Below are 23,107 nucleotides of genomic sequence, written 5' to 3' on the forward strand. Positions count from 1 at the left end.
TTCCCTCCCTGGCTCCTGCTCCTGGGACGCTGCTGAGGCACCAGTGCCTGTGCTGGTGGCACACTGGCCTGGGACACGTGTGAGCCATTCCCTGCTGATCCTCCAACCTCTGCACGGGGTCTGGGGCCTCACAGCACCAGTGCAGTCAGAAATACCACGGGTCATTAAAAGGGATTTTTATTTCCTTATTACCACATTTTCTTTGCGCTCTCTCGACTTTCACCTACCAAGAGCAGAGGTTATTTCCTTTAGAAGTGTTTATTGGAACGCAGGGATCTCTCAGAAGCACGGGGCTCGCTGTGCACTCCCAGTCCATCCCAGCACACACATCCAGGCTAGGGCAGCCGCGTGGTTTGCTTTATCCACTTGACGTACTTGGAGACGCGGGTGTAGATGCCGTACTTGCCCGGCAGGGCACACTCCTCGCCCCAGCTGGTGATGCCCGTGAGGAACCAGGTGCCCTCGATCTCGGTGGTGTAGGGCCCGCCGCTGTCCCCCTCGCAGGTGTCCCTGCCCCCGGACGGGAAGCCGGCGCAGAACATGTTCTGCAGGATGGTGGTGGAGGTGCTCTTCAGGCAGGTGGGCCGGTCCACGAAGGGCACCTTGAGCACCTGCAGGGTGGTGGCCTTGCGGCCGCGGAAGAGCTGGCGGCCCCAGCCGCTGACCGTGCCCACGCCCTGCTTCAGCAGCGCGTTGGTGAACTCGCGGCTGCCCAGGCAGATGGGGGTCACGTAGGGGCTGAGGGTCAGCGGCTGCTCCAGCTCCAGCAGCGCGATGTCGTTGTGGTACTCGTTGATGGAGGCGTCGTAGGTGGGGTGCGGCAGCAGCCTCACCACCTTCCGCCGCTGCTCCGTGTGGTCATCGCTGCGCACATCGTGTTCACCTGCACGGACAGCGGGGCGGGCGCTGGATCCTCCCTGCGGGGAGCGGGGACCGGGCCGGGCCGTGCGGGGCCGCGGCGGTGCGAGCCCAGCCCAGCCCAGCCCAGCCCAGCCCAGCCCAGCCCAGCCCAGCCCCGGGGCTGCTGAGCCCGGATCGCTCTGGGACCGATCCTGGCAAAGGTTCCGCCCGTGCCTGGCCCGGCACAGCCCGGCGGGACACCGGGCACACATCTGGCACCGGGCTGGGACACCGGGAACACACCCGGGCACACACCCGGGCACCGAAGATGCAGCTGATTTTGCCGGGGTCGGCAGCAAAGTGGCTGTTTTGGGGATTTAGCACCCCCGGCTCTTTTGAGGATTTAGCTGTTTTGGGGATTTAGCACCCTCACAGAGGTGTAAGGGGATGTCGCCCTTGCACCAAAGAGCGCAGAACTCGCTGATAAGAAATCTTGGTTTAAAATAAGCAATGTACTAGTGAGTAGAAGCCTTACCTTCCCCTTTTTAACCCCAGAGCACGGGGCAGGGAGCGCAGGAGGGCACGGATGCCGCCCCTGGTGCCCGCGGTGCCCCAGCCGCTCCCACTCGCGGCCGTGCCGGAGCTGCGGGCAGTGACCTGTCCGGCTTGTGGGGCTCGGACAGGGGACGAAGAGCGGCCTGGACTGCGGGTGGGTGAAGGGGCAGCACCGGGGCCGTGCCTGGGGCACGATCCCCGTGCCCTGTCCCTCCATTTCCTAGGGGGTCCGTGTCCTGTCCCTCCCCATGCCCAGGTGCCCCGTGCCCTGTCCCTCCCTTTCCCAGGTGCTCCGTGCCCTGTCCCTTTCCCAGGTGCCCTGTCCCTGCCCTGCCCAGGCGCTCACCTGCCACAGCGGTGAGGTTGTGGGTGTATCCCGGCTTCAGGCAGTGCGCTGCCGTCACCACCCACTTCTCGTTGATGATGGTCGCGCCGCAGAAGCCCAAGCCCTCGCTGTTCACCAGCAGCACCTGTGGGAGCAGGGGGAATCACACTCGGGTTTGGGTAAGCCTGGACCAGTGCGAGGGGCCCTGGTCACAGCAGCGGGTTGGAACCAGGTGATCTTTAGGGTCCCTTCCAACCCAAACTGTTGGATGACTCTATGATTTGCTGAAACTGATACAGCCAAAAAATTAATTGCACTGCTCCTCGCTTCCCTCAGCCTTCAGCTCACTTTAGGTCCATTCATGGACTGCTGGGCAGTCGGTTGGTGAAGCTCAGCCCTTTGTGCCCCACCGGGTAAAGCTGCCGTGACTCAGCTCTGGCTTTCCTTGCCGGAGCAGAGCCCCATGCAGGCAAGTTTTGTTGCCGTGGCATAAAGCTGTGCCACGGAAACAAACAGCTGTGCTCCTGTTAGGCTTGAGGCTACCGCCAGCCCAAGCTCAGAGACAGGCTTTGGGTACTGGAGGGAGATGGTGCTGTGCTCAGAGGTGCCTGCAGGGCCCCAGGGGCCGCAGGAAGAGCTGGTACCTGCCAGGGCACCTCTCCTTTCATGCTGTCCGCCCCGCCGACCACGCGGGTGCCCGTCCTGAGCACGGGGGAGATGCTGGCGCTGCCCGCGGCGCTGGGCTCCGAGCTGTTGGCAGCGCTGCTCGCCGTGCTGTTCTCCAGCCCCTCGTCAAGCCCATCCTCAGGGTCATCCCCGGTGATGTTCCAGTGCTCGAAGGTGTTCATGGACCGGGTCAGCTTCCTCCTGGCTTCGGGAGCCGTGATCCTCCCGCAGGGAAACGGCACTGGGAGAGGAGCAGGCACAGCTGGGAGCGGTGTCACAGCGGTGACACACGGGCAGGGGAGCAGGGAAATGCTGCCTCAGCTCAGCGGGGATCACCCCGGGGCTGCGGGCTGAGCGCCGTGCCCTGAGCCCGGGAGCTGCAGTGGGAGCGACACGTACAAGCAGCAAAAGCATGGATTGTCTCTGGGCTTTGGAAATGACACCTGAACAGCTTTAACAGTGATAGAAGCTTGTGGTGAGCAGGTGTGCCTGATGGCTGTGCCTGCCCCTGGCTGGATGTTCTGCATGCCTGGAGCCCTGGGCTGGGCAGGGTCACTGGGCTGCAGAACAAAGAGCAGCAGCTGGGACAGGGCAGAAACAGCAGCTGCCAACTGAGCACACAATCCTGCCTGGCACCAGGGTGAGGAAAGCATCAATAAACTCTTCCCAGAGCTGTGTATTTCCTCTGCTAATGAAGAGCTCATCTGTGGGCTCGTTTCAGACGAGCTCTTCCCATTCCTCTCCCACACAGTGCCTGCTGAATTCCTGCTGGTGGTGGCAGTCAAAATAGTAAATAGCACCAGGCATTGTCTTTCATCTGAAAAGCTTTCAGAAGCACTGAGCAAACAAACATTAGTGTAAAATCAGATGTGAGTGTGGTCTACTGAGACTTCATCCTTTATTTTTAAACAGTTCATTTTAGGAACACAACTCATCTGAGTGTTGAGGGATGCAAAGTGGTACCTGCAAGCTTAGCCTAGGAAATGAAGGTTTCAGAGCCAACAAAAGCTAAGCTTTTACAGGAAGGGCAATCACCCAGCCTGCAAGATGATCTCCTTGCTAACTGTAAACCTTGCTGCTCCAGTGAAAGTGATACAGCATGTTGGGCAACACAGGCCTGAGCTCTTGATGTTACCAGGATTAGCATCAAATGTTCAACTGACTTCAGAGGACAAAATATTTATCTGCTCACTCTCTTCTCTGCCAGATGTGCTTCTGAGACGCTCATGCCCAATGAGTTTGCTGTGTTGTGGTGGGTTGGGTCTGTGTCAGTGCAGCTATGGGTATTGCAATGGTGTGGGAGCAGGGTAGGGCTGGGGAACAGCAGTTCTGCAGCGCTGGTGAAGCTGCAGCCCCAAGCTGTGCACTTTCCTTCCATCCCATCACAGTCCAGCTCTCCTGGAGGGTCCCTGCAGATCCACTCTGCACCATCACAAGGCTTCACCAGCACCCACCCGGCTCAGATTATAAAACACTAGGCCATGACCAGCCATGAAATAGACCCTCAGGAGGATTTACAGTAAGCAAATCTGTTGTTCTGAGAAGCTCAGAGCCTCCTCAGTGCAGAGTCAGTAACTAACTCGTGCTGGAAGAGCACAGGAGCGAGCCCTGGCTGGGTGCTGCTGTAGCTGAACATCACCTCCCTGCCTGCAGAAAATTCCTGATCCAGATTTACAACTGCAGGATGGCTGGAGCCTGTCTGAGCAGCCATCTGAAACCATTTGCCTTTGAACAAATTCCTGGACAAGTACCCTCCCTCCCCTCACCCAGGCTAAAAAATTTTACATTTTTATACTGAACCCTTCCAGCCAGACCCCACATCTGCCCTGGGGAAAGTGCAGGGTCAGGCTCCTCATTTGCTAAGCAGGAAAACAAGCAACAAGGTTTCCAACAGGGTATTGCATGTGTGAAATTCACTTAACTAAATCCAGGATAAGGCCTTGAAAACTTTAACCCAAATCTCTTAAAACAGTTTCAAAGCTAACCTGTAGGCTCACAGGACTTGCCATCTTCATGGAGTTTATAGCCAGGAGCACAGGAACACACAACCTTCTTGGGGGGCTGGTGGCTGCAGAAGTGCTTGCAGCCTCCATTCTTAATGGCACAAGTGAAGTCTGAAAGAAATTAACATGAAATTGTGAGAGCTCTTTGGGAGCCCAGCTGGCCAAGACTGGTTGAGGTTCGGGGTCAGTAACCCCCAGGCTTTGGGTGGTTGTTTGTAAGGAGAGGGGGAAGAAGGGCAATCCCATCCCTCCAGGGTGAAGGAGCTTTTCTCTGAGCAGGCAGGTTGAGGAGGTTACAGAGCCCTGGCACAGCCTCCTGCCTCCAACAGCTGAAATTTGGCAGCCTGACCCTGCAGGGCTCCTGCAAATATTTGGTGACAAGGCACGTGATTTCCCCAGTGCTGTGCTTTTGGCAGAGGGGGAGAACACCCAGTATCAGACTGGAGCCCCAGGCAGGGCCTGTGCTGGGTTTTTGCTGGGCTCTGCTCCTGCTGGGGCTCCCCTCAGTCTGAAATGGAGGAGTATCTCAGCAGGAGGGGTGATGGAACAGAGAATCCCCTGTCCCTTCCCTGCCCAGCCCTCACTCCTCCTGCTGGGAGCACCTTGGGCTGGGGAAACACCAATCTGCAATTCTCAGCCAGTTTTCAAATAACTTCACAGCAGATTAACTCCACTCCTACTTCCTCAAGGACACCTCCCTTCCTGTAGCCATTTTCATGCCATCATTTACTATTTTTACAGAGCTCTTCTTCACGCCTCACTTCCAGCTCTATTTTTGCCACTCACTTCCCCAACAAGTCTGCAATGAGACTATTTAAATTTGATGCAACTTTGAAATGCTCTTTTTAACGCACACTCCTCTCTTGCCAGAGCAGAAATACAACTAGAAAGAGAATCTTTTATTAGTGCAGCGAGTCTAGCACATTATGCCAGTTGCACAGCCCCTGATTATATTGCAGGAGCTGAATATCCCTCTTGCTTAAATTATCAGCTGTTTGGTTTCCATAAACTCCTCAACCCATCAGGAAAATATTTGCCTTTAATTTGCCTCCAGAATCAAGGTTGCTGCTGATAATTATAATTATGAATTAAGCAGAGTGCCATGGAGAGGAAGCCAGGGTAATCCTGCCCTGCCCAGCACCTGCTGCTCAGCCTCGGGAAGGGAAAGGGGAGTGGGGGTTCCACGGGGTCTGTGGGAGCCCAGACAGGCTCGTGCTGGGGCACAAGGAAGGGTCTGTGCCAACATCTGCCCTGGCAGCCACAGCTGCACTGCAGAGCTTGGGATGCAGAGAGAGCAGGGCTCAGCAGAGAGGGGCAGAGACCCCTGCTGCACCCCAGGCACGTCCCTTGCAGCACAGCAGGGTGTGTCCCGGGAGCCCAGGAGGGGACAGGGACCCCTGAGACCCCCAGCAGCCCTGGCACGTACCAATCTCACAGTTCTTGCCCTCGTAGCCAGCTGGGCACCAGCACACGTAGGAGTTGACCTGGTCCTTGCACACTGCTCCGTTCTGGCACGGGTTGGGGCTGCACTGGTCCCCGTCTGGGAGAGAGCACAGCAGTTACACCCGGGGACAGCAGCCAGGTCCTGGCAGCCCCTGGCAGGCAGTGCCAGCTCTGGGTGACTGCAGCAGCAGCAGGGCTGTGCCCCTGCCCCTGTCCATGGCTCTGTCCCTGCCCTGCCCCTGTCCATGTCCCTGCCCCTGTACATGGCTCTGTCCCTGTCCCTGTGCCCCTGCCCCTGTCCATGGCTCTGTCCCTGTCCCTGTCCCTGCCCTGCCCCTGTCCATGTCCCTGCCCCTGTACATGGCTCTGTCCCTGCCCTGCCCCTGTCCATGTCCCTGTCCCTGTCCCTGCCCATGTCCCTGCCCCTGTACATGGCTCTGTCCATGTCCCTGCCCCTGTCCATGTCCCTGTCCCTGTACATGGCTCTGTCCCTGCCCTGCCCCTGTCCCTGTCCATGTCCCTGTTCCATCCCTGTCCCATCCCTGTCCCTGTCCCTGTCCCTGTCCCATCCCTGTCCCTGTTCCTGCCCACCCCTATCCCTGTCCCTTTCCCTGTGGGTTCCTCCTGCTCCTCCAGCAGATTCCTCCTCAGCCACCCCAGCAGGAGCTCACATCTGGCCCAGGTCACACAGGTTTAGGTTTGCTACTTCAGGAGGGTTTAAGTGTCCTAATCTGGGTTGTTTGAACACTAATTGAACACTAACACTGCTCTGTGAGATTTGGGTCTGTCCATGGGGGTGTGGAGAGCTGTCTGTATCTGACACCAAGAACCTTCATGTTGCTCTTTCCTCCCAGCCCTGCCCTGCCATCACCTGCTCTAGATTTCCCCTCATGTGCCAGAGCTTTTATTTCCACAGCTGCCTCCAGCCTGGAGCCTGAGGCTTCAATGAAAATAGTCACTAGTGCAAAATGGGTGATCTAAAGCTTAGGGGGAGTAAATCAGTGATGTTAAATGCAAATATTAAGTGATGGGGGATGCCCCTTGCAGTGCCCGTGGCAGGCATGGAGAAAGGGCAGAGCAGGGTTTGTGTCCTGCAGGCTGCCAGGACAGGCAGGCAGGGGCTGAGCTGCAAAATGCAAACAGGAGCAGGATGGTTTGGGTTGTCTGAGTGCTGGGTGAGGACTGCAGCTGGGAGCTGAGCAGGGCAGAGCTCCTGAACAGCAAACAGGAATAGATGGCATCCCTTATTTCTGATGGGCTGATTTGTTACAGTGGCAGGGAAACAAATGCAGTGCTGAGTTCCATCAGTTGTTTATTCAGAGGACAGTCCTACAATGCAAATGTAATGTTGTTGTTTTATAGCCTGGACTGAGTAATCTGAATTATTTGAGGCTTTTTAGCGAGATGTTCTGGGCACTTTGCCAATCTACAAAACAGTTCATTTATTGAAATGTCCTTAAAATTACTTTCAGATGGTGTAGTGGGCATTGGAATGTTTTTGTTAAGGGACCAAGGAGCTGAATAGGAAGAAGCAGATGAGGAAAGAAAGCAGTGCAGGAAGGGTGAGAACTGCAAACAGCTGTTTGCTGTGATCATGTTGAGTCCCCACTTTGAAATGGCATTTCTAGGGATTCACACTGTGCCTTCCCAGGGCTGTGCCTTATCTGGAGATCTCTGTGAGCACAGATGGATAGCTGTTTGCTGAAGGGTGTTAATTATTGCTGGGCTGTTTCACTCTGTGCCACAGCTGAAACTGAGACCTGGGCTCAATAGGATCCACACTCTGCCTGAACTGGTTTTGTTCTGTGAGGCTTCTGAAAATTGCTCAGGAAAACCCTAAACCCTGCTTGAATGAATAAAATGCTAAGACTTTATTTTGTTTTGTTTTGTTTTGTTTTTTGTTTGTTTGGGGTTTTTTTTGTTTTGCTTTCTTGGGGTTTTTTTGTTTGGTTTTTTTTTTTGTTTGTTTGTTTTTGTTTTTTGGGGGTTTTTTTGCTCGGCATTTCTATGCCAATGGGACAGACCAGGCTGTGGGTGCTGCAGGATTTGGGGTTCAAGGCTCTGCCTGGCTCTATCATCACAGTTTCTGGAAGCTGAAATATATTTGTTATAGTAACATCAGCTCTTTATGCACTGAGAGATGAATGCTAAGCCTTAGAACATGAAGAAAGCAGCTCTTACCAACATAGGTTTGCCAAAACTGCATCTGCAAAGGGAAAAAAGAAAAAGTTGCCTTTGTTTTCTAATTTCTGGTGAAGCAGTGCCTGGCTGGCTCCAAAGCCTTGCAGGGAAACCAGCAGCTCCAGAACCCCAGGGGTGACTGATGAGGTTTTAAAGCATCCCCAGCTCAGCAAATGAGAATAACCCACCAGGCAGGGGCTGCCCTGGCCCTGCAGGTTTTCTCTTGCAGCTCTGTCCCTCTGTCCCTCCTGCAGGGTGGCAGCAGGGAAGGAGCTGCAGGGACTGCTCTCTGCAGCACTCACCGTTTTCTCCTCGTTCTCAAACACCTCTCTGGCCTCCTCGTAGCTGCACTTCTCCTCGATGCACTCCCTCTCCAGGTTGCCAGGAATGACCTCCTCCAGCCTGTTGGAGTTGGCTCTCCTCTGCCTCTGCAGCACCGAGCTGGCCTCCTTGTTCTCAATGAACACTGGAACAGAAACGGGCTGGGCTGGGCTGGGCTCTGTGTTCTCAATGAACACTGGAACGGGACAGAAACGGGCTGGGCTGGGCTGGGCTGGGCTGGGCTCTGTGTTCTCAATGAACACTGGAACAGAAACGGGCTGGGCTGGGCTGGGCTGGGCTCTGTGTTCTCAATGAACACTGGAACAGAAACGGGCTGGGCTGGGCTGGGCTGGGCTGGGCTGGGCTGGGCTCTGTGTTCTCAATGAACACTGGAACGGGACAGAAACGGGCTGGGCTGGGCTGGGCTGGGCTGGGCTGGGCTGGGCTGGGCTGAGCTCTGTGTTCTCAATGAACACTGGAACAGAAACGGGCTGGGCTGGGCTGGGCTGAGCTCTGTGTTCTCAATGAACACTGGAACGGGACAGAAATGGGCTGGGATGGGCTGGGCTGAGCTCTGTGTTCTCAATGAACACTGGAACAGAAACGGGCTGGGCTGGGCTGGGCTGGGCTGGGCTGGGCTGGGCTCTGTGTTCTCAATGAACACTGGAACAGAAACGGGCTGGGCTGGGCTGGGCTGGGCTGGGCTGGGCTGGGCTCTGTGTTCTCAATGAACACTGGAACGGGACAGAAACGGGCTGGGATGGGCTGGGCTGAGCTCTGTGTTCTCAATGAACACTGGAACGGGACAGAAACGGGCTGGGCTGGGCTGGGCTGGGCTGGGCTGGGCTGGTCTCTGCTCCCCCGAAACCAAACCCTTCCCATCTCTGCCTCTGCAGCACTGAGCTGGCCTCCTTGTTCTCAATGAACACTGGAACAGAAATGGGCTGGGCTGGGCTGGGCTGAGCTCTGTGTTCTCAATGAACACTGGAACGGGACAGAAACGGGCTGGGCTGGGCTGGGCTGGGCTGGGCTCTGTGTTCTCAATGAACACTGGAACAGAAATGGGCTGGGCTGGGCTGGGCTCTGCTCCCCCAAAACCAAACCCTTCCCACCTCTGCCCCACTGCCAGACACATCCCAGCACTGTCACCATGCACCTGAGCTGGTTCCATCACCCAGCCTAAGCACAGCCCAGAGGATCAGTCTGCAGAGCCTGAGTGGCAACAGTCAATGTCTGATCAGTCAATATCTGATCAGTCAATATCTGATCAGTCAATATCAGGAATGGCAAGAGGGTGATGGGGAGTGCTGGGGTTGGATGCCCTACAGCAGATGGTGTGAGAATGTCCCAGCACAGCTGCACAGACTGGAATGAGCTGTTTGAGGGGGAACAAAAGGCTTTTCCATGCTTGCTGAGGTCTTGTTTGGACACACAGTGTCCTGCCTGTGCTGGTGTGAAGGGATATTTGCCTCTGCAGGGTACAACCCCAAATCTGACTCCAACAAGGACTCGAGATGGACATGATTTTATACCATTTTCATTATATTATTGTATATACTAAATATATACTATGTATATACTAAGTATATACTAAGTATATAATAAGTATATACTATGTATAATTGTATATACTAAACCCATGTTGTTCTATGGTATACATTGATTTTATCCAAGCATGTATTCCTGTAATTTTCATCAGGACTCCCCAAACATCATTTCTCGTGATTCTTGTTACGATTACATAGTTTCTCTTGATTCTTACTACGATCAAGCAATAATTCTATTCAATTACCAATCAATCATTATATTTAACAATTGTATTATTTATCATATGATGATTACACAGGTGCAGTTTCACATGATCTAATAGAGACAAAGCTCAGCACTTGTTCCCGGGGCCAGTTCCCTTTCCCAGCCCTACCAGCCCAACCTTTCTTTCCACCCCCTGAAAATATATAAAATTCCCATGTCTTAGCCCAGCAGGGTGGGCTGGTGGCCACCAGTAAGGTGACCAGTGTCAGGAGCCCCAGCACTGACAAGTGTCTGTGCAAGAGACTGAAAATGCTGCCCAGCTCCTCCCTGGGTGTGCAGGCACCTGCTGCAGTTAACCCTTTATGGAGAGAGCCGTTTTTAATGAGCACAGCTTTGCTGCAGTTAACCCTTTATGGAGAGAGCTGTTTTTAATGAGCACAGCTTTGCTGCAGTTAACCCCTTTATGGAGAGAGCTGTTTTTAATGAGCACAGCTTTGCTGCCCCAGATCCCTCCGGGCTCCCTGTGCTGCTGATGGGTCCCAAATGCTGCTTGTGCCAGCAGAACTCGGTGGGGATGGAGGCTGCAGGCCCTGAGGGGTGGCAGGAGGGGCTGCAGACCCTCCTCACCCTGAGAATGCTCTCCTCACCACCTGCCAACTCCTGCAGCACAGCCTGAGGCAGTGAGAGCCCCCGGGCCAGGTCCTGGCAGGGCACACCTGTCCTGAGCACTGCATTCTACTGGGGGAACACCCGGCTGGGTGGGGGCGAAAATATCAACTTGTGCTCACTTTTCACTGCTGGGCAAACATTTTGGAAAGAGCCTTTGTTCCAGCTGGTTGCAGCAAGGCTTTAATGACAGGAGAAAGGGCAGCCCTGCAGCAAACAGGAGCTCACCCTGACGTGGGGCAGCTGGAGCTGCTGCAGGCACAGATAAATGAGCCCCAGGCTGCATTAGTGTGTGTGGCTGCCCACATCCACCAGCTGCTCTGCCCTGGCTCCAGCTTTGTTAAAATCACCCTGGCCCTGCCTGAACCATCCTCACCGTGGCAAACCCAGGAGTGTTTGTGGAGGTGAGCCCTTGTTTGTTCTCCAGGACAAAGTGGTGGCACACACAGAGTGTGACTGTCACTCCTCCAGCACTGCTCTCCCTTTCCCCTTCTGTGTGTGCCTTCTAAAATGGCTGAATCCTGCTCTGAAAGCTTAAAATGCAAAAAACCTAAGAAAAAACTCATTATTAAAACTAATGCCTGTGACACACGCTGTATAAAACCAGCATAGAAGTTATGATTTCATTCCCCAGGAAAGAGCCAGAGCCTCTAAGGGGAGCAGTGAAATGCAGCAGTGCCCTGAGCTGCTGCCACACACCAGTGACAAACTGCCCTTGCCAGGTCTGTAGCACCTGCTCCCAAACTGGGGGTTTGCTGGGCTCTGAATGGACTCACCTGTGCTTTCACCAGCAAGACAAGCTCCCAGCAGACATATGGAGAGGAGGAGGGGGGTGTTGGCCATGCTGTCCCCCTGCCCACACCTCTGGTCCCGGCGTGTGCAGGCACAGGGCTCAGCCCTGGTTCCAAAGGGCAGCTGTTGTTTGCTGACTCTGGGTGACCCTTGCAGCTAAAGTCCCCAGATGCTGCAGTGCCCAGCAGGGCAGGGAGTGCCCTGGGGCTGCTGGCTCTGGGGGTGTCCCCAGGCTGGGACAGGAATGGGCCCTGCTGGTGTCCCCAAACTGGGACAGGGATGGGCCTGCTGGTGTCCCCAAACTGGGACAGGGATGGCCCTGCTGGTGTCCCCAGGCTGCGACAGGGATGGCCCTGCTGTTGTCCCCAGGCTGGGACAGGGATGGACCTGCTGGTGTCCCCAGGCTGGGACAGGGATGGTCCTGCTGGTGTCCCCAGGCTGGGACAGGGATGGGCCTGCTGGTGTCCCCAAACTGGGACAGGGATGGCCCTGCTGGTGTCCCCAGGCTGGGACAGGGATGCTGTTGGCCCTGCTGGTGTCCCCAGGCTGGGACAGGGATGCTGTGGGTCCTGCTGGTGTCCCCAAACTGGGACAGCGATGGCCCTGCTGGTGTCCCCAAGCTGGGACAGGGATGGCCCTGCTGGTGTCCCCAAGCTGGGACAGGGATGGACCTGCTGGTGTCCCCAGGCTGGGACAGGGATGGTCCTGCTGGTGTCCCCAAACTGGGACAGGGATGGCCCTGCTGGTGTCCCCAGGCTGGGACAGGGATGCTGTGGGTCCTGCTGGTGTCCCCAAGCTGGGACAGGGATGGCCCTGCTGGTGTCCCCAGGCTGGGACAGGGATGCTGTGGGTCCTGCTGGTGTCCCCAAGCTGGGACAGGGATGGCCCTGCTGGTGTCCCCAAACTGGGACAGGGATGGACCTGCTGGTGTCCCCAGGCTGGGACAGGGATGGTCCTGCTGGTGTCCCCAAACTGGGACAGGGATGGCCCTGCTGGTGTCCCCAAACTGGGACAGGGATGGTCCTGCTGGTGTCCCCAAACTGGGACAGGGATGCTGTTGGCCCTGCTGGTGTCCCCAGGCTGGGACAGGGATGCTGTGGGTCCTGCTGGTGTCCCCAAGCTGGCACAGGGATGCTGTGGGTCCTGCTGGTGTCCCTAGGCTGGGACAGGGATGGCCCTGCTGGTGTCCCTAGGCTGGGACAGGGATGGCCCTGCTGGTGTCCCCAGGCTGGGACAGGGATGGACCTGCTGGTGTCCCCAAGCTGGGACAGGGATGGACCTGCTGGTGTCCCCAAGCTGGCACAGGGATGCTGTGGGTCCTGCTGGTGTCCCTAGGCTGGGACAGGGATTGTCCTGCTGGTGTCCCCAGGCTGGGACAGGGATGCTGTGGGTCCTGCTGGTGTCCCCAGGCTGGGACAGGGATGCTGTGGGTCCTGCTGGTGTCCCCAGGCTGCATCACCACCCCTTGCTCTGAGGCTGCAGTGGTTGTGTGCTTGTTAAAGTTTGTGTTTGAGCTTTGAACCATAAATTCTGTGCACTCCAGGAAATGAGGAACTTTCCTCAGTGAGGCAAATGGCACAGACATCTCTGGTTCCTGGTCTGGAGTCACCCCTGTGAGCAGCACAGACCCACAGCTGCAGGTGAGCAGGAGATGCTGGGGTGAGTTACAGCTCCTGGGATCTGCCTTGTCTGGGTAGAAAAGATTCTTTATCTTCCTTCTCTTGAGCAAACAAAAGGTCCTGAAACCTGTAATCCATCTTGTTTCTGCTTGCTCCATTTGAAATGATCTTTATTCATCCCTGACAGCAGCTTTTGTTATCAAATTTCTGTGGTTGATAAATGGGTTAGGATGAGGTAATGTGCTGTTGATGTAAATTGAGTGCAAAGTGAAGAAGGTAATGATCATCTCTCATTTTCTGTGCATAAGGAAATGCAAATGTGAGAAAATAAATTGAGCTAAAATGCTGAAACAATACATCTCCTATCAATAAAGGGGAGTGCAGAGAATGGCCTGCCATAACAAAGGATAATTAGAATCTCATTACTGTAAATATTTTACTTTAGAACATAGGTCAGTCAAATTATTTTAGGTTTATGGTTTATATTTCACATGTAATAGTTTTTGCAACTTTATTGCCAATTAATCCTCCCAGAGAATACCAACATGATTAGAATAAGCTTGGCTATTAATACAAACAATTTCTATTGTTTACTACTATTGCTGTCAACTTCTGGGGCACTAATTTGGAAGTAAAGTGTTTCTTTTAATTTATTTTGCAAACAAATCCTCAGCACTGTGGCCCCCAGCCTGGGCCCTTTGCAGGTGACAGCTTTGTTGTTCAGATCAGATCTGGGTGAGTTTGGACTCAGTTCAATGTTCCCAGAGAAGAGTGTTTAAATTCACACCCAGTGATGGTCCTTGCTGCTGAACAGGCTGGCTGGAGCAATGAGCTGTCTCTCCTGCTTTGATGGGGTTTGGACTTTTTTAGTGAATTATTCCCTTTTTTGTGGGCAGCTCCTTCTGGCAGGTCACCTGCAGCTCTCTGCTGCCAAGGGAATGAAGCTTCTGAGGAGTCAGAACCAGAGATCTGTTTCCACTTTAATCTGACAGATTATTTTAAAAATTGTGCTCTGGCTGCCCTGATCAATAATGTTAAACAGCCTGATGGCTTGAGGATCTTGTTAAAGGATTGTTCATAATCTCCCTTGTCTCCAAGTGCACTGATTTAAGTGAAAAATCCTCACTCAAAACCTGAAGCCATTTCCCTTTGCCCTCTAGACAGCTGTCATAAGGAATCTTTCCTTACCCAAGAGCAAACAAGCTATTTCTGAAAAAAACCAACAAAAAACAAACAACCAAACAACAAATCAGAGGAAGTAATGCTTGATCTTTATTTCTTTTTCATATTCTTTCTGTGATTACTCTGGAGTGGCTGGCTTTCCTGCAGCTCTGGCTGAGGATGAGTTCTCAGTGCTGGCAGCACTGCTGGCTCTGCCCCCTCTCAAACCTCTCCTCTGCTTTTCCCCCTCAGCCTCAGGTCTGAGCTGGGCGCTTTCCCTCTGCCTGTGTGCCTCAAGGAAAGTCTCCTTGCTGAATTCCCTCCAGATCCATCCACTGCAGTCAGCACTCAGCTCCATCCCTCCTGGTTTATTCTGTTTTTAATTAGACTCCTGAACAGGAGCACAGAGCAAACTCTGCTTTCATCTGGGAGGTCCTGTGGCTGTGAAATATTTACAGGAAGTAAATAACTGTCAGAAAGCAAATAAGTGCCTGACTCTACATGAGTGTAAAAGTGCTTTGAAATAGTTTCATTCAAATAAAAGCTCCTGACGTTGAGTGGCAGTAAGAAAACAGCAACACAGGCAAAAAATCCCCAGTGTGGAAAATAAACACAATTACTAATTCATGGAGCAGCACGTTTCACAGGAGCAGCTTTAGTATCTTTCTTTGCAGTTTGATTTAAAATAGGCCAGTTTAAAAGGAAGCCTGGGTTTGGTTTGGTCATCACCTTTTCAGAAGGCAGAGAGCAGGCAGGGGCAGCCACAGCTGCTCTAAATTTAGAATTCACCATCTCCAAACTGTGGACAGAGCAGTGAAAGCAGCTCAGCTGCTGAGGTTTAGATGGGTCAGGTAGATCAGAGCAAGGGCTGGGCTAAATGCAGGCTGTGGGGCAGGGACTGGCTCAGGTGACACAGCTCCTGCCAGCCCAGGCACAGGCACGGGGGCAGATCCTGGTCCTGCCCAGCTGGATCCAGCTCAGCTGCATTTCCTCTGCACCACTGAGCCGTGCTCTGCCCGAGCTGCACAGGGAGCTGTCCTCTCCTCCTCCCCTTTTCTGTTAACTAGATCACATCACATGTCAAACTTCATTTTTGGTAGCTCAGACTGGGGTGAAAGGAGCCTCAACAGCACATCCAAAGCCACCCCAGCCAAAGCTCTTGCACCTGTCACTGAGCTAAAACAGCAACAGGCACTTATTCATTGTTCTGCCCTTTGTCTGAGTCAACACTTGTGGCTGTTCCCTTGTTCCTTTTCTTTCCTTAATCATGTTTCATCTGTAGGTTTTATCTGCTCCTTGGCTCAGTGTCCCGTTCACTTCTCCCACCTCCTTTCTTCCTGCTCTTTGCAGTTCACCTCCTGGCCCTTGGGGAACCAAACCAGCGCTGAGATCCAAGGCAGGATGTGCAGGGAAGGCAGAGGGGCTCCCAGGTGTGCATCCCTCACTGACACCACAGCCACGACCCGAGCCAAGGCACCTGCAGCAGCGGCCCCAGAGCCTGTTCCGTGCTCAGTAAATGTGAATTAGAATATCCCTGTCCCCCTGGGCAGGGCTGGGAAACCAGAGGGGGATGCAGAGCCTGCAGAGCCTCTCACACCACAGCCCTGGAACGAGGCCCTGCAGCCCCTGAGATCCCAAACCAGAGCTGGGATGTGCTGAGGGGAGGATGAGCTGGGGTTTGTGAACGTGACCTACTTGTGTTTCTCCTTCTCTCCCTGACCCAGTGCCCTGCAGAGCCTTCCCTCTCTAATGGATGCTGTCCCTGCCTTGCCTGTCTCAGAGCCAGCAGAGCTCTGCTCTGCAGGGAATCCACACCAAACCCAGCAGGAGAGGCAGCCAGAGCCCCGAGCTCTGAGCCCTGAGCCAAGAGCCCTGAGCCCTGAGCCCCAATCCCCGAGCCCCGAGCCCTGAGCCCTGAGCCCCGAGCCCCGAGCCCCAATCCCTGAGCCCCGAGCCCCGAGCCCTGAGCCCCGAGCCCCGAGCTCTGAGCCCTGAGCCCTGAGCCCTGAGCCCTGAGCCCCGAGCCCCGAGCCCCGAGCCCTGAGCCCCGAGCCCTGAGCCCTGAGCCCCGAGCCCCGAGCCCTGAGCCCTGAGCCCCGAGCCCCGAGCCCCGAGCCCTGAGCCCCAATCCCCGAGCCCCGAGCCCCGAGCCCTGAGCCCCGAGCCCTGAGCCCCGAGCCCCGAGCCCCGAGCCCTGAGCCCCAATCCCCGAGCCCCGAGCCCCGAGCCCTGAGCCCTGAGCCCCGAGCCCCGAGCCCTGAGCCCTGAGCCCTGAGCCCCAATCCCCGAGCCCCGAGCCCCGAGCCCTGAGCCCCGAGCCCTGAGCCCCGAGCCCCGAGCCCCGAGCCCTGAGCCCCAATCCCCGAGCCCCGAGCCCTGAGCCCCGAGCCCCGAGCCCCGAGCCCTGAGCCCTGAGCCCTGAGCCCTGAGCCCCAATCCCCGAGCCCCGAGCCCTGAGCCCTGAGCCCCGAGCCCCGAGCCCCAATCCCTGAGCCCCGAGCCCCGAGCCCTGAGCCCCGAGCCCTGAGCCCCGAGCCCTGAGCCCCAATCCCCGAGCCCTGAGCTCCGAGCCCCGAGCCCCGAGCCCTGAGCCCCGAGCCCCGAGCCCCGAGCCCCGAGCCCCGAGCCCTGCCTGGGCAGAGCTCTGGAAGGATGGCACTGGGTGCCAGGGTGCAGAGGGGTGAGTGTCACTGGAGAGCAGGGCAGGCACCAAAGCTTCATCCACCTGCATTTAACCAGGGCAAGGCCAGGGGGCAGAACTGCTGTGTCAGCACAGGAAAAAATAAAATAAAATAAAATAAAATAAAATAAAATAAAATAAAATAAAATAAAATAAAATAAAATAAAATATATAAAAAAAAATAAAATAAAGTAAAATAAAATAAAATATAAAGTATAAAATAAAATATAAAATAAAGTAAAATAAAATAAAATAAAATATAAAGTAAAATAAAATTAAAATAAAATATAAAATAAAATAATAAAATAAAATAAATAACCCCCAGGGCTGTAGGTGAGCAAAACTGTCCCCCAGGCCTCTGAGTTCTCTGCTCCAGGTTTAGAGCACTGCTGCCAGGTAAGTGTGAGGAATGAGCTCAGTGCTAGTAAATACTTCTGACCTATGCCCTGGCTGTGGGTAATTCACAGACACTTGAAAATCTCCTCTGGGTTCTGTCCAGCTCCCAGTTTATTTCCAAGGTGGTTATTTATAGGCTGTCATCCTGGCTCTGGGGTTTTGTGGAAGTGTCTGAACATCAGCTCTCTGAGCAATCCCCGTAAAATTCAAATTTTCAATTTTAATGGTGAATAAACAGTTTAAAGCAAAGGAAATATTATCCAACAAATCCTTCCTTTCACGTAAAGCTCTGAGACTTTAAATATTTATCAGCAGTCTCCTGGCTCTGCAGCCACGTTGGAAGGCTCAGCACCATTCCAGGGAGGGAAACAATCCATTTGATTGAAGGCAAACAGAAAACGCCCCTTCGGTTCCAGTGCCTGCAGCAGCCATTGGCACTTTTGTTTTCTCTGCAGCACAGCTGGGAACGGGGTTTGGGTTGCTTTCCCCTTTCAGTCTCCCTGTCTGTACAGTCCTTGTGGTCCTTCCCTGGGCAGACCCACCCAGCTGCTCCCCACCTGGCTCTGCATTTGTGGCTGTGGGACCTCTGGGGGCTCTGCTCTATTCCAGGTTCTGGTTTTGCCTCCAGCTGGGTAGGAAACAGCCTGCTGCAATCTCAGAGGACAATAACAAGGTTTGGAAAATCTGAGGAAACTTTTTCTCCCTGTTCAACGACCCAAATACCTGTATTTCTTCTTTCTTAAAAAGCAAAAAAAAAAAAAAGCTTTAAAATTTCCAAAAAAGTTTTTCAAAGAACTTTAAAACTTTTCTCTACATGTAGTGAACAGAAGCAAGATGTGATGGTTGAAGGGGATTCCAAATTGCACAATGTGCCCCCTCCAAAATCTGCTCTTTGAGCTGGGCAGGCAGCCAGAGCACCCTGGGCTCCCAGGTGAGCCCTCAGCGAGGGGCTGCTCAGCCAGGCTGGTGGGAAGGGGAGGGCAGAGTGAAATTATCGTGCCTGAAACCAAATTATTTCAATGAATGCTTCTAATCTGCCTGGTGGAAGTTCCAAATGCCATTTGTGCCTTTGTCAGAGACAAACCAACAGTGATGTGTGCCACTAAAGGTAAAATATACCAGAAGTGGAGTGATTTGGGAAAGAATTTAGTTGTGGTAGAAGCCTAAGCAAGAAGAGCTGGCACAGATCTTTATTTTTATGTCCATTCACTTTCCCCCTCTCATTTCCTCTTAAAAATCCCCTAACTACAGACAAGACCAAATCTGCATCTTGTCAGTGTGTGCATGGCTGCAGGTTGGAGACATTCAGCAAGACTGAGACAAGATCCTGTTGTGGTTTGGCTTTTTTAAATCCACATTTCATGTCCTACAGGAGGAAGGGAGCAGTGATTTAAGAGCAGAAGAGAATAAAGCAGGAATAAATAAATAGGGATGAGGATTTAAAGGTGAGTTCCTCACCTGAGAGTAAGAGAAGAGTTTGGAAACTGCCCAGGAGCAGCAGGGTTGGGGGAGAGGTGAGCAAAAAGTGGTTAAAAAAAATAAAAATAAAAAGGTTTAAAGCAAAAGCTGCTCAAAGCAGCTGCTGGGGAGAGCAGGCAGAGGGGACAAAGCTGCAGCCTCTGTGGGACAGCAGAAAACATCCAGTGCCTTAAAATAAAAATGAATTTAGGTTTGCATTGGGATGCAGAGGGAAGGAGTTATTTTTGTTGCTGTTTTCTTTTTCTGCCTTTTTTTTGTCCCACCTGCTCTGAATAGAGATTCTTTTAAGTCTTTGGTATTTATGCTTCAAGCTAATGCAAATAGAACAGTGACTAAACCTGCTGGGTTCTGAATGTATGCAGAGAATCACAAATTTTATGGATTATTTATGTTATCTGAAAGAAATCTCAAAGAATTAGATTGAGCAGTGAAATATAGAAGGAAAAATTTCCTTCCTTCCTACCAGTGTGTGCTAAGGGAAATGTAATGTCTGAAGGAGCTCAGTATGTACAAGTTCAGCTGATGAAAACACTTGGGTTGATACAGCAGAATAAATACAGACTTCAGCAAGATAATTCTGTATCTCAGAGCCCTTCCTAGTAAGGAACTAGAGAGCACAGAAATGAGTAAGGTGTGTGTTAGAAGGGTTTAAAATTGCCTGATGCTGCTCCAAAAGCTCAGACTTGCTCTCCAGGTCTCACCTTCTCTCTCTCTGCACGATGCAAACCCAGGGGCTGGAGATGGAGATCCCAGCCACAAAGCAGGGCAGTGCCACGGGGAGAGAGGGCAGAGGTGGGGAAATGCTGAATATGAGCTCACCTCCCAAGTGTGAGTGGTCCTTGATCAGAGATCCTCTGCAGGGGGAGCTGAGCCTCTGGGCAATGATTGCTGCATGAGGCGTCTGGCCAGGCCAGCAGCTCAAAAACGTTTGGGGTTAATCAGGGTCCCCTCTAGGAAGGTTTACAGAAATAATGGCAGGATTGATTAGCATGCCTTGTTGTGAGAAACCTGAGCAATTTGCTTGGCTGTTAAAATAACAGTTTTGTGTTAATCAGGAGTCTGAACTCTCCACACTTGGAACAGAAGGTTGCAAGGGGAGCCCTGTCAGCAGAGCAGACAAAGCTCTAATCTCATCCTGCAAGTGGAAAAGAAGCCTCTCCACTCAGAAACAGGAGTGAATGGTCACTGGGACAATAACAGAGGTCATGGTCAAGTTCCACTGCTGCAGAACTTCAGCTGCATTTAGCATTGATGTGGAATTAAAAAATGAAGCCCTGGGATGACCTGTGGCTCCTGCTGTGCAGTTTAGGGCACAGTCTCAGAGCAATTCTTTCACAGCAATCAGTTTACCCTGTGCTAGGGGAGAGTCCCAACCCCTCTGCATTAGTCCCAGAAATGTGAACAGCTGCAGTGTGGGGGAAATTGTGTTTTCAGCCTGGAGCCAGAGCCCATCCTGCCTGTGCTCCCTGTGACAGGCACTCACACTGCCCCACCAAAGCTCTGGGGCTTTTCCTAAATCTCAGTGTCTTTGCACAGGGATGCTTTTGAAACAGGAACTCCATTTCCTATTCAGCATTCAGGCTGAAAGTTGATGCAAACAGCAGCAATTCGAGCTGGTGAGAGTGAGCACAGTGCCTCTTCCACTCCATTTAGTGAAGAAACTGAGCAGTCTCCCCTAGGCACTTGTCTTGCAGCTGCTGGCACTGCAGTGGCTGGCACTTTGGAGGAAGCCTTGGTTTAAAAGCAGCTCTGAATCATCCTGCCTGCTCTTCCTGGCCTGACAGCACTTTGGGTGCAGCTCTGCTCTGCTCCCACAGCTCTCTGTGCCTGGGAGATGCTCAGGGAGCCCCAGCAGCCTGGTGGAGGGGCTGGGGACAGGGGCAGGTTCTGGTGCTCTGCTGCTGCCTCCCAGCCCAGCTCACAGCCCCCTGTGCCCTGGGCTCCTCCTGGCACCTCTGCCAGGGCAGCACCTCCCTGCCCCTCCCTGCACATCAAACTGTGCTCCTGCAGCAGGGGAGCTGAGCATTTCTTGGCAACAAGACCAGTGTGAGGGCTCAGCTCTGGCCTGATAGCTTGGGGTGATCCATGGAGATTCTCTGTGCTGCATAGAAGGGTGTTGGATTGGCACACTTCCACATAGAGCACCCAGCCCTGAGCCTCCAAACGGGGTCCAAATGCACCAGCACCCCAATCTTGTAATGATCCCAGTGATCCCAAAGGTGTCTCAGGGGAGCAGGGATAATTAACCAGTGGCTGTGGCACTGGGACTGCAGGTTTGTCCCCTGTGCTGGTTCCTTCTCCATCTGCCATTCTCCTCCTTGCTCCTCAGGCAGCCTCCCCTGCTCCTCAGCCGTGCTGGGAACAGCCACTCCTGCCCCAGAGCACCCTCAGGAAAAAAGCATTTGTGCACCAGCAGCAGCATTTGGGGTGGAGAGCACAGACTTTGCAGCAACCTGCCCAGTAAATAACACGTGGCACATGAGATGAGCTAATGGTGTTTTTATGTAGGAAGGAGACAGGCCAGTCACTCCCTCACACTCGTTTTTACAGCCTGCTTTATTCCCTCTATTCAAACCAGCCAGATTCCAGCACCTCTTCATCCATTAGAGGAGCAGCTCCCAAACCCATCTGCTGTCTTATGCTTGCTCCATCAAACTCATAAGCAAATGCCTCTGTGCATCTCATTTCAGCCCCTCTGAAGGTGCTGAAGGTTCAGCTTGGCTCTCCCAGATGTAAAAACCATGTAGTGATGGCCACAGACTGAGCTTTGGCTCCTCCAGCCAGCACAGACAGAAATGCAAGGCTCAGCTGATGTCTGTCAGAAAAACGCATGGAAAGTCCTCTGACACATCAGACTTGTCCTTGTCCAAAACCAAGGCTGAGGAAGAGGAAAATGGTTCTGGGGGTTAGTTAGACTGATTTTGGGAAAAATTCTCTATGCAAAAATCCCCAGTTTTCTCCTTCCTCGAGTGGTGAGAACACTAAGCTGGAAGGGGAGCATGTCCAGAGAGCTGTGCCTGCAGCTGGGAATGGCTGGAACATTCTGCACAGTTCCAGGGCTCTGCTCTGGCTCCTCACAGCCCTGCAGGTCCTGGGCTGGGACTCCTTTGCCACTGGGGCTGTGAGAAGTGGGGGTGCTGCTGGCTGGGCTGCTCAATCCCCTTCAGGGTCTGGCTGTGCCCCTGTCACTGTCAGATTGGAATGGTGAATGCAGCAGCACACACCTTCCTCCAAGGCAGCAGAAAAGCGATTTATTAAAGGGCACTGCACTTACCCAGGACAGATCATGCAGCACAGAACAGAAAAGGCTCATGGGTCCAAGAAGGCAACACTCTTTGAAAACATGTTTTGTGCAAAACATCACTTGTCTCTGTGATCAACACCAGGTGTTAATCTGTGTTATTCATTCTTCCTTCTCTTCTGTGTCTCTGAGAAAAGTCCCCAGCCTGGGAAAGATCCCAGCTGGAGCTGGGAAAGCCAACAGCCTGGGAAAGGTCTGAGCTGGATTTTTCCCTGAGCCTTCAGCAGTGTCCACATGTCCCTTTAGCTTTTCTTCCCCCTCCTCCTTCCCCTGCTCCAGAGAAGTGGAAACATCAGCTCTCTCAGCAGTGATGGACCAGCCTACACCTGGCTGGGAAAGGTCTGAGGCTGCAAGGACTTGGAGTTGTGAACTCTGTACCTGAAAGGTGAATCCTTAAACTTTTTCCTGGCTGTGTAAAAAGGCAGGCTGTGGAGCCAGGCAGAGGCTGTGCTGGAGCTGCTGCTGCTGTCTGTGCAAACTCCTCTGACTGTGAGCCCAGGCTCTCAGAGGGCTCAGGGCAGAGCCCTGCAGGTGCCTCCCCTGGCAGGCAATCAGCTCCACACCAGCAGGGCACAAACAGCAATGCTCCAGAAGAGGCACAGCACAGCTCAGCCCTAGAGAACACAAGGGGGAAGCATCCTCCCCTTGCAGCTGTGGAATTTGGGGTGGGCTCTGCCAAGCAGAGGCAGGGCAGGGACCAGGGGCACCAGGAGAATGGGCTCACACTGATTCTCTGCCATGGGATCACTGCACTAGTCAGATCACTTTAAAAATCATCCTTGGACAGGAAAATGTTTATTAAACACTGCCAAGTGCTTTCCCCACATGCCTCTTGCATCACAGCTCGTGTCAGTCACTGCTGCCTGACTGCAGAGCACTGTTTGCACTGAAATGCTGCATACGTGGGTAATTAACATATATTTCTAC

General features: G+C 53.4%; 1 protein-coding gene across 1 annotated transcript; it reads right to left on the reverse strand.

The window, feature by feature from the left end:
- Positions 1-160: 160 nt before the first annotated feature.
- F9 (coagulation factor IX) lies at positions 161-11,710 on the reverse strand. Its single transcript, XM_056491095.1, has 8 exons — positions 11,529-11,710; positions 8,316-8,479; positions 8,014-8,038; positions 5,816-5,929; positions 4,372-4,500; positions 2,365-2,627; positions 1,742-1,865; positions 161-883 (listed from the first exon to the last, which is right to left on the reverse strand). Exons 1-8 carry the CDS (start codon positions 11,593-11,595, stop codon positions 336-338), a joined length of 1,434 nt encoding a protein of 477 aa, XP_056347070.1. The 5' UTR covers positions 11,596-11,710; the 3' UTR covers positions 161-335.
- Between the last annotated feature and the right edge of the window lie 11,397 nt (positions 11,711-23,107).

The sequence above is a fragment of the Oenanthe melanoleuca genome, chromosome 4A, assembly GCF_029582105.1.
Source record: "Oenanthe melanoleuca isolate GR-GAL-2019-014 chromosome 4A, OMel1.0, whole genome shotgun sequence".
Lineage (NCBI taxonomy): Eukaryota > Metazoa > Chordata > Aves > Passeriformes > Muscicapidae > Oenanthe > Oenanthe melanoleuca.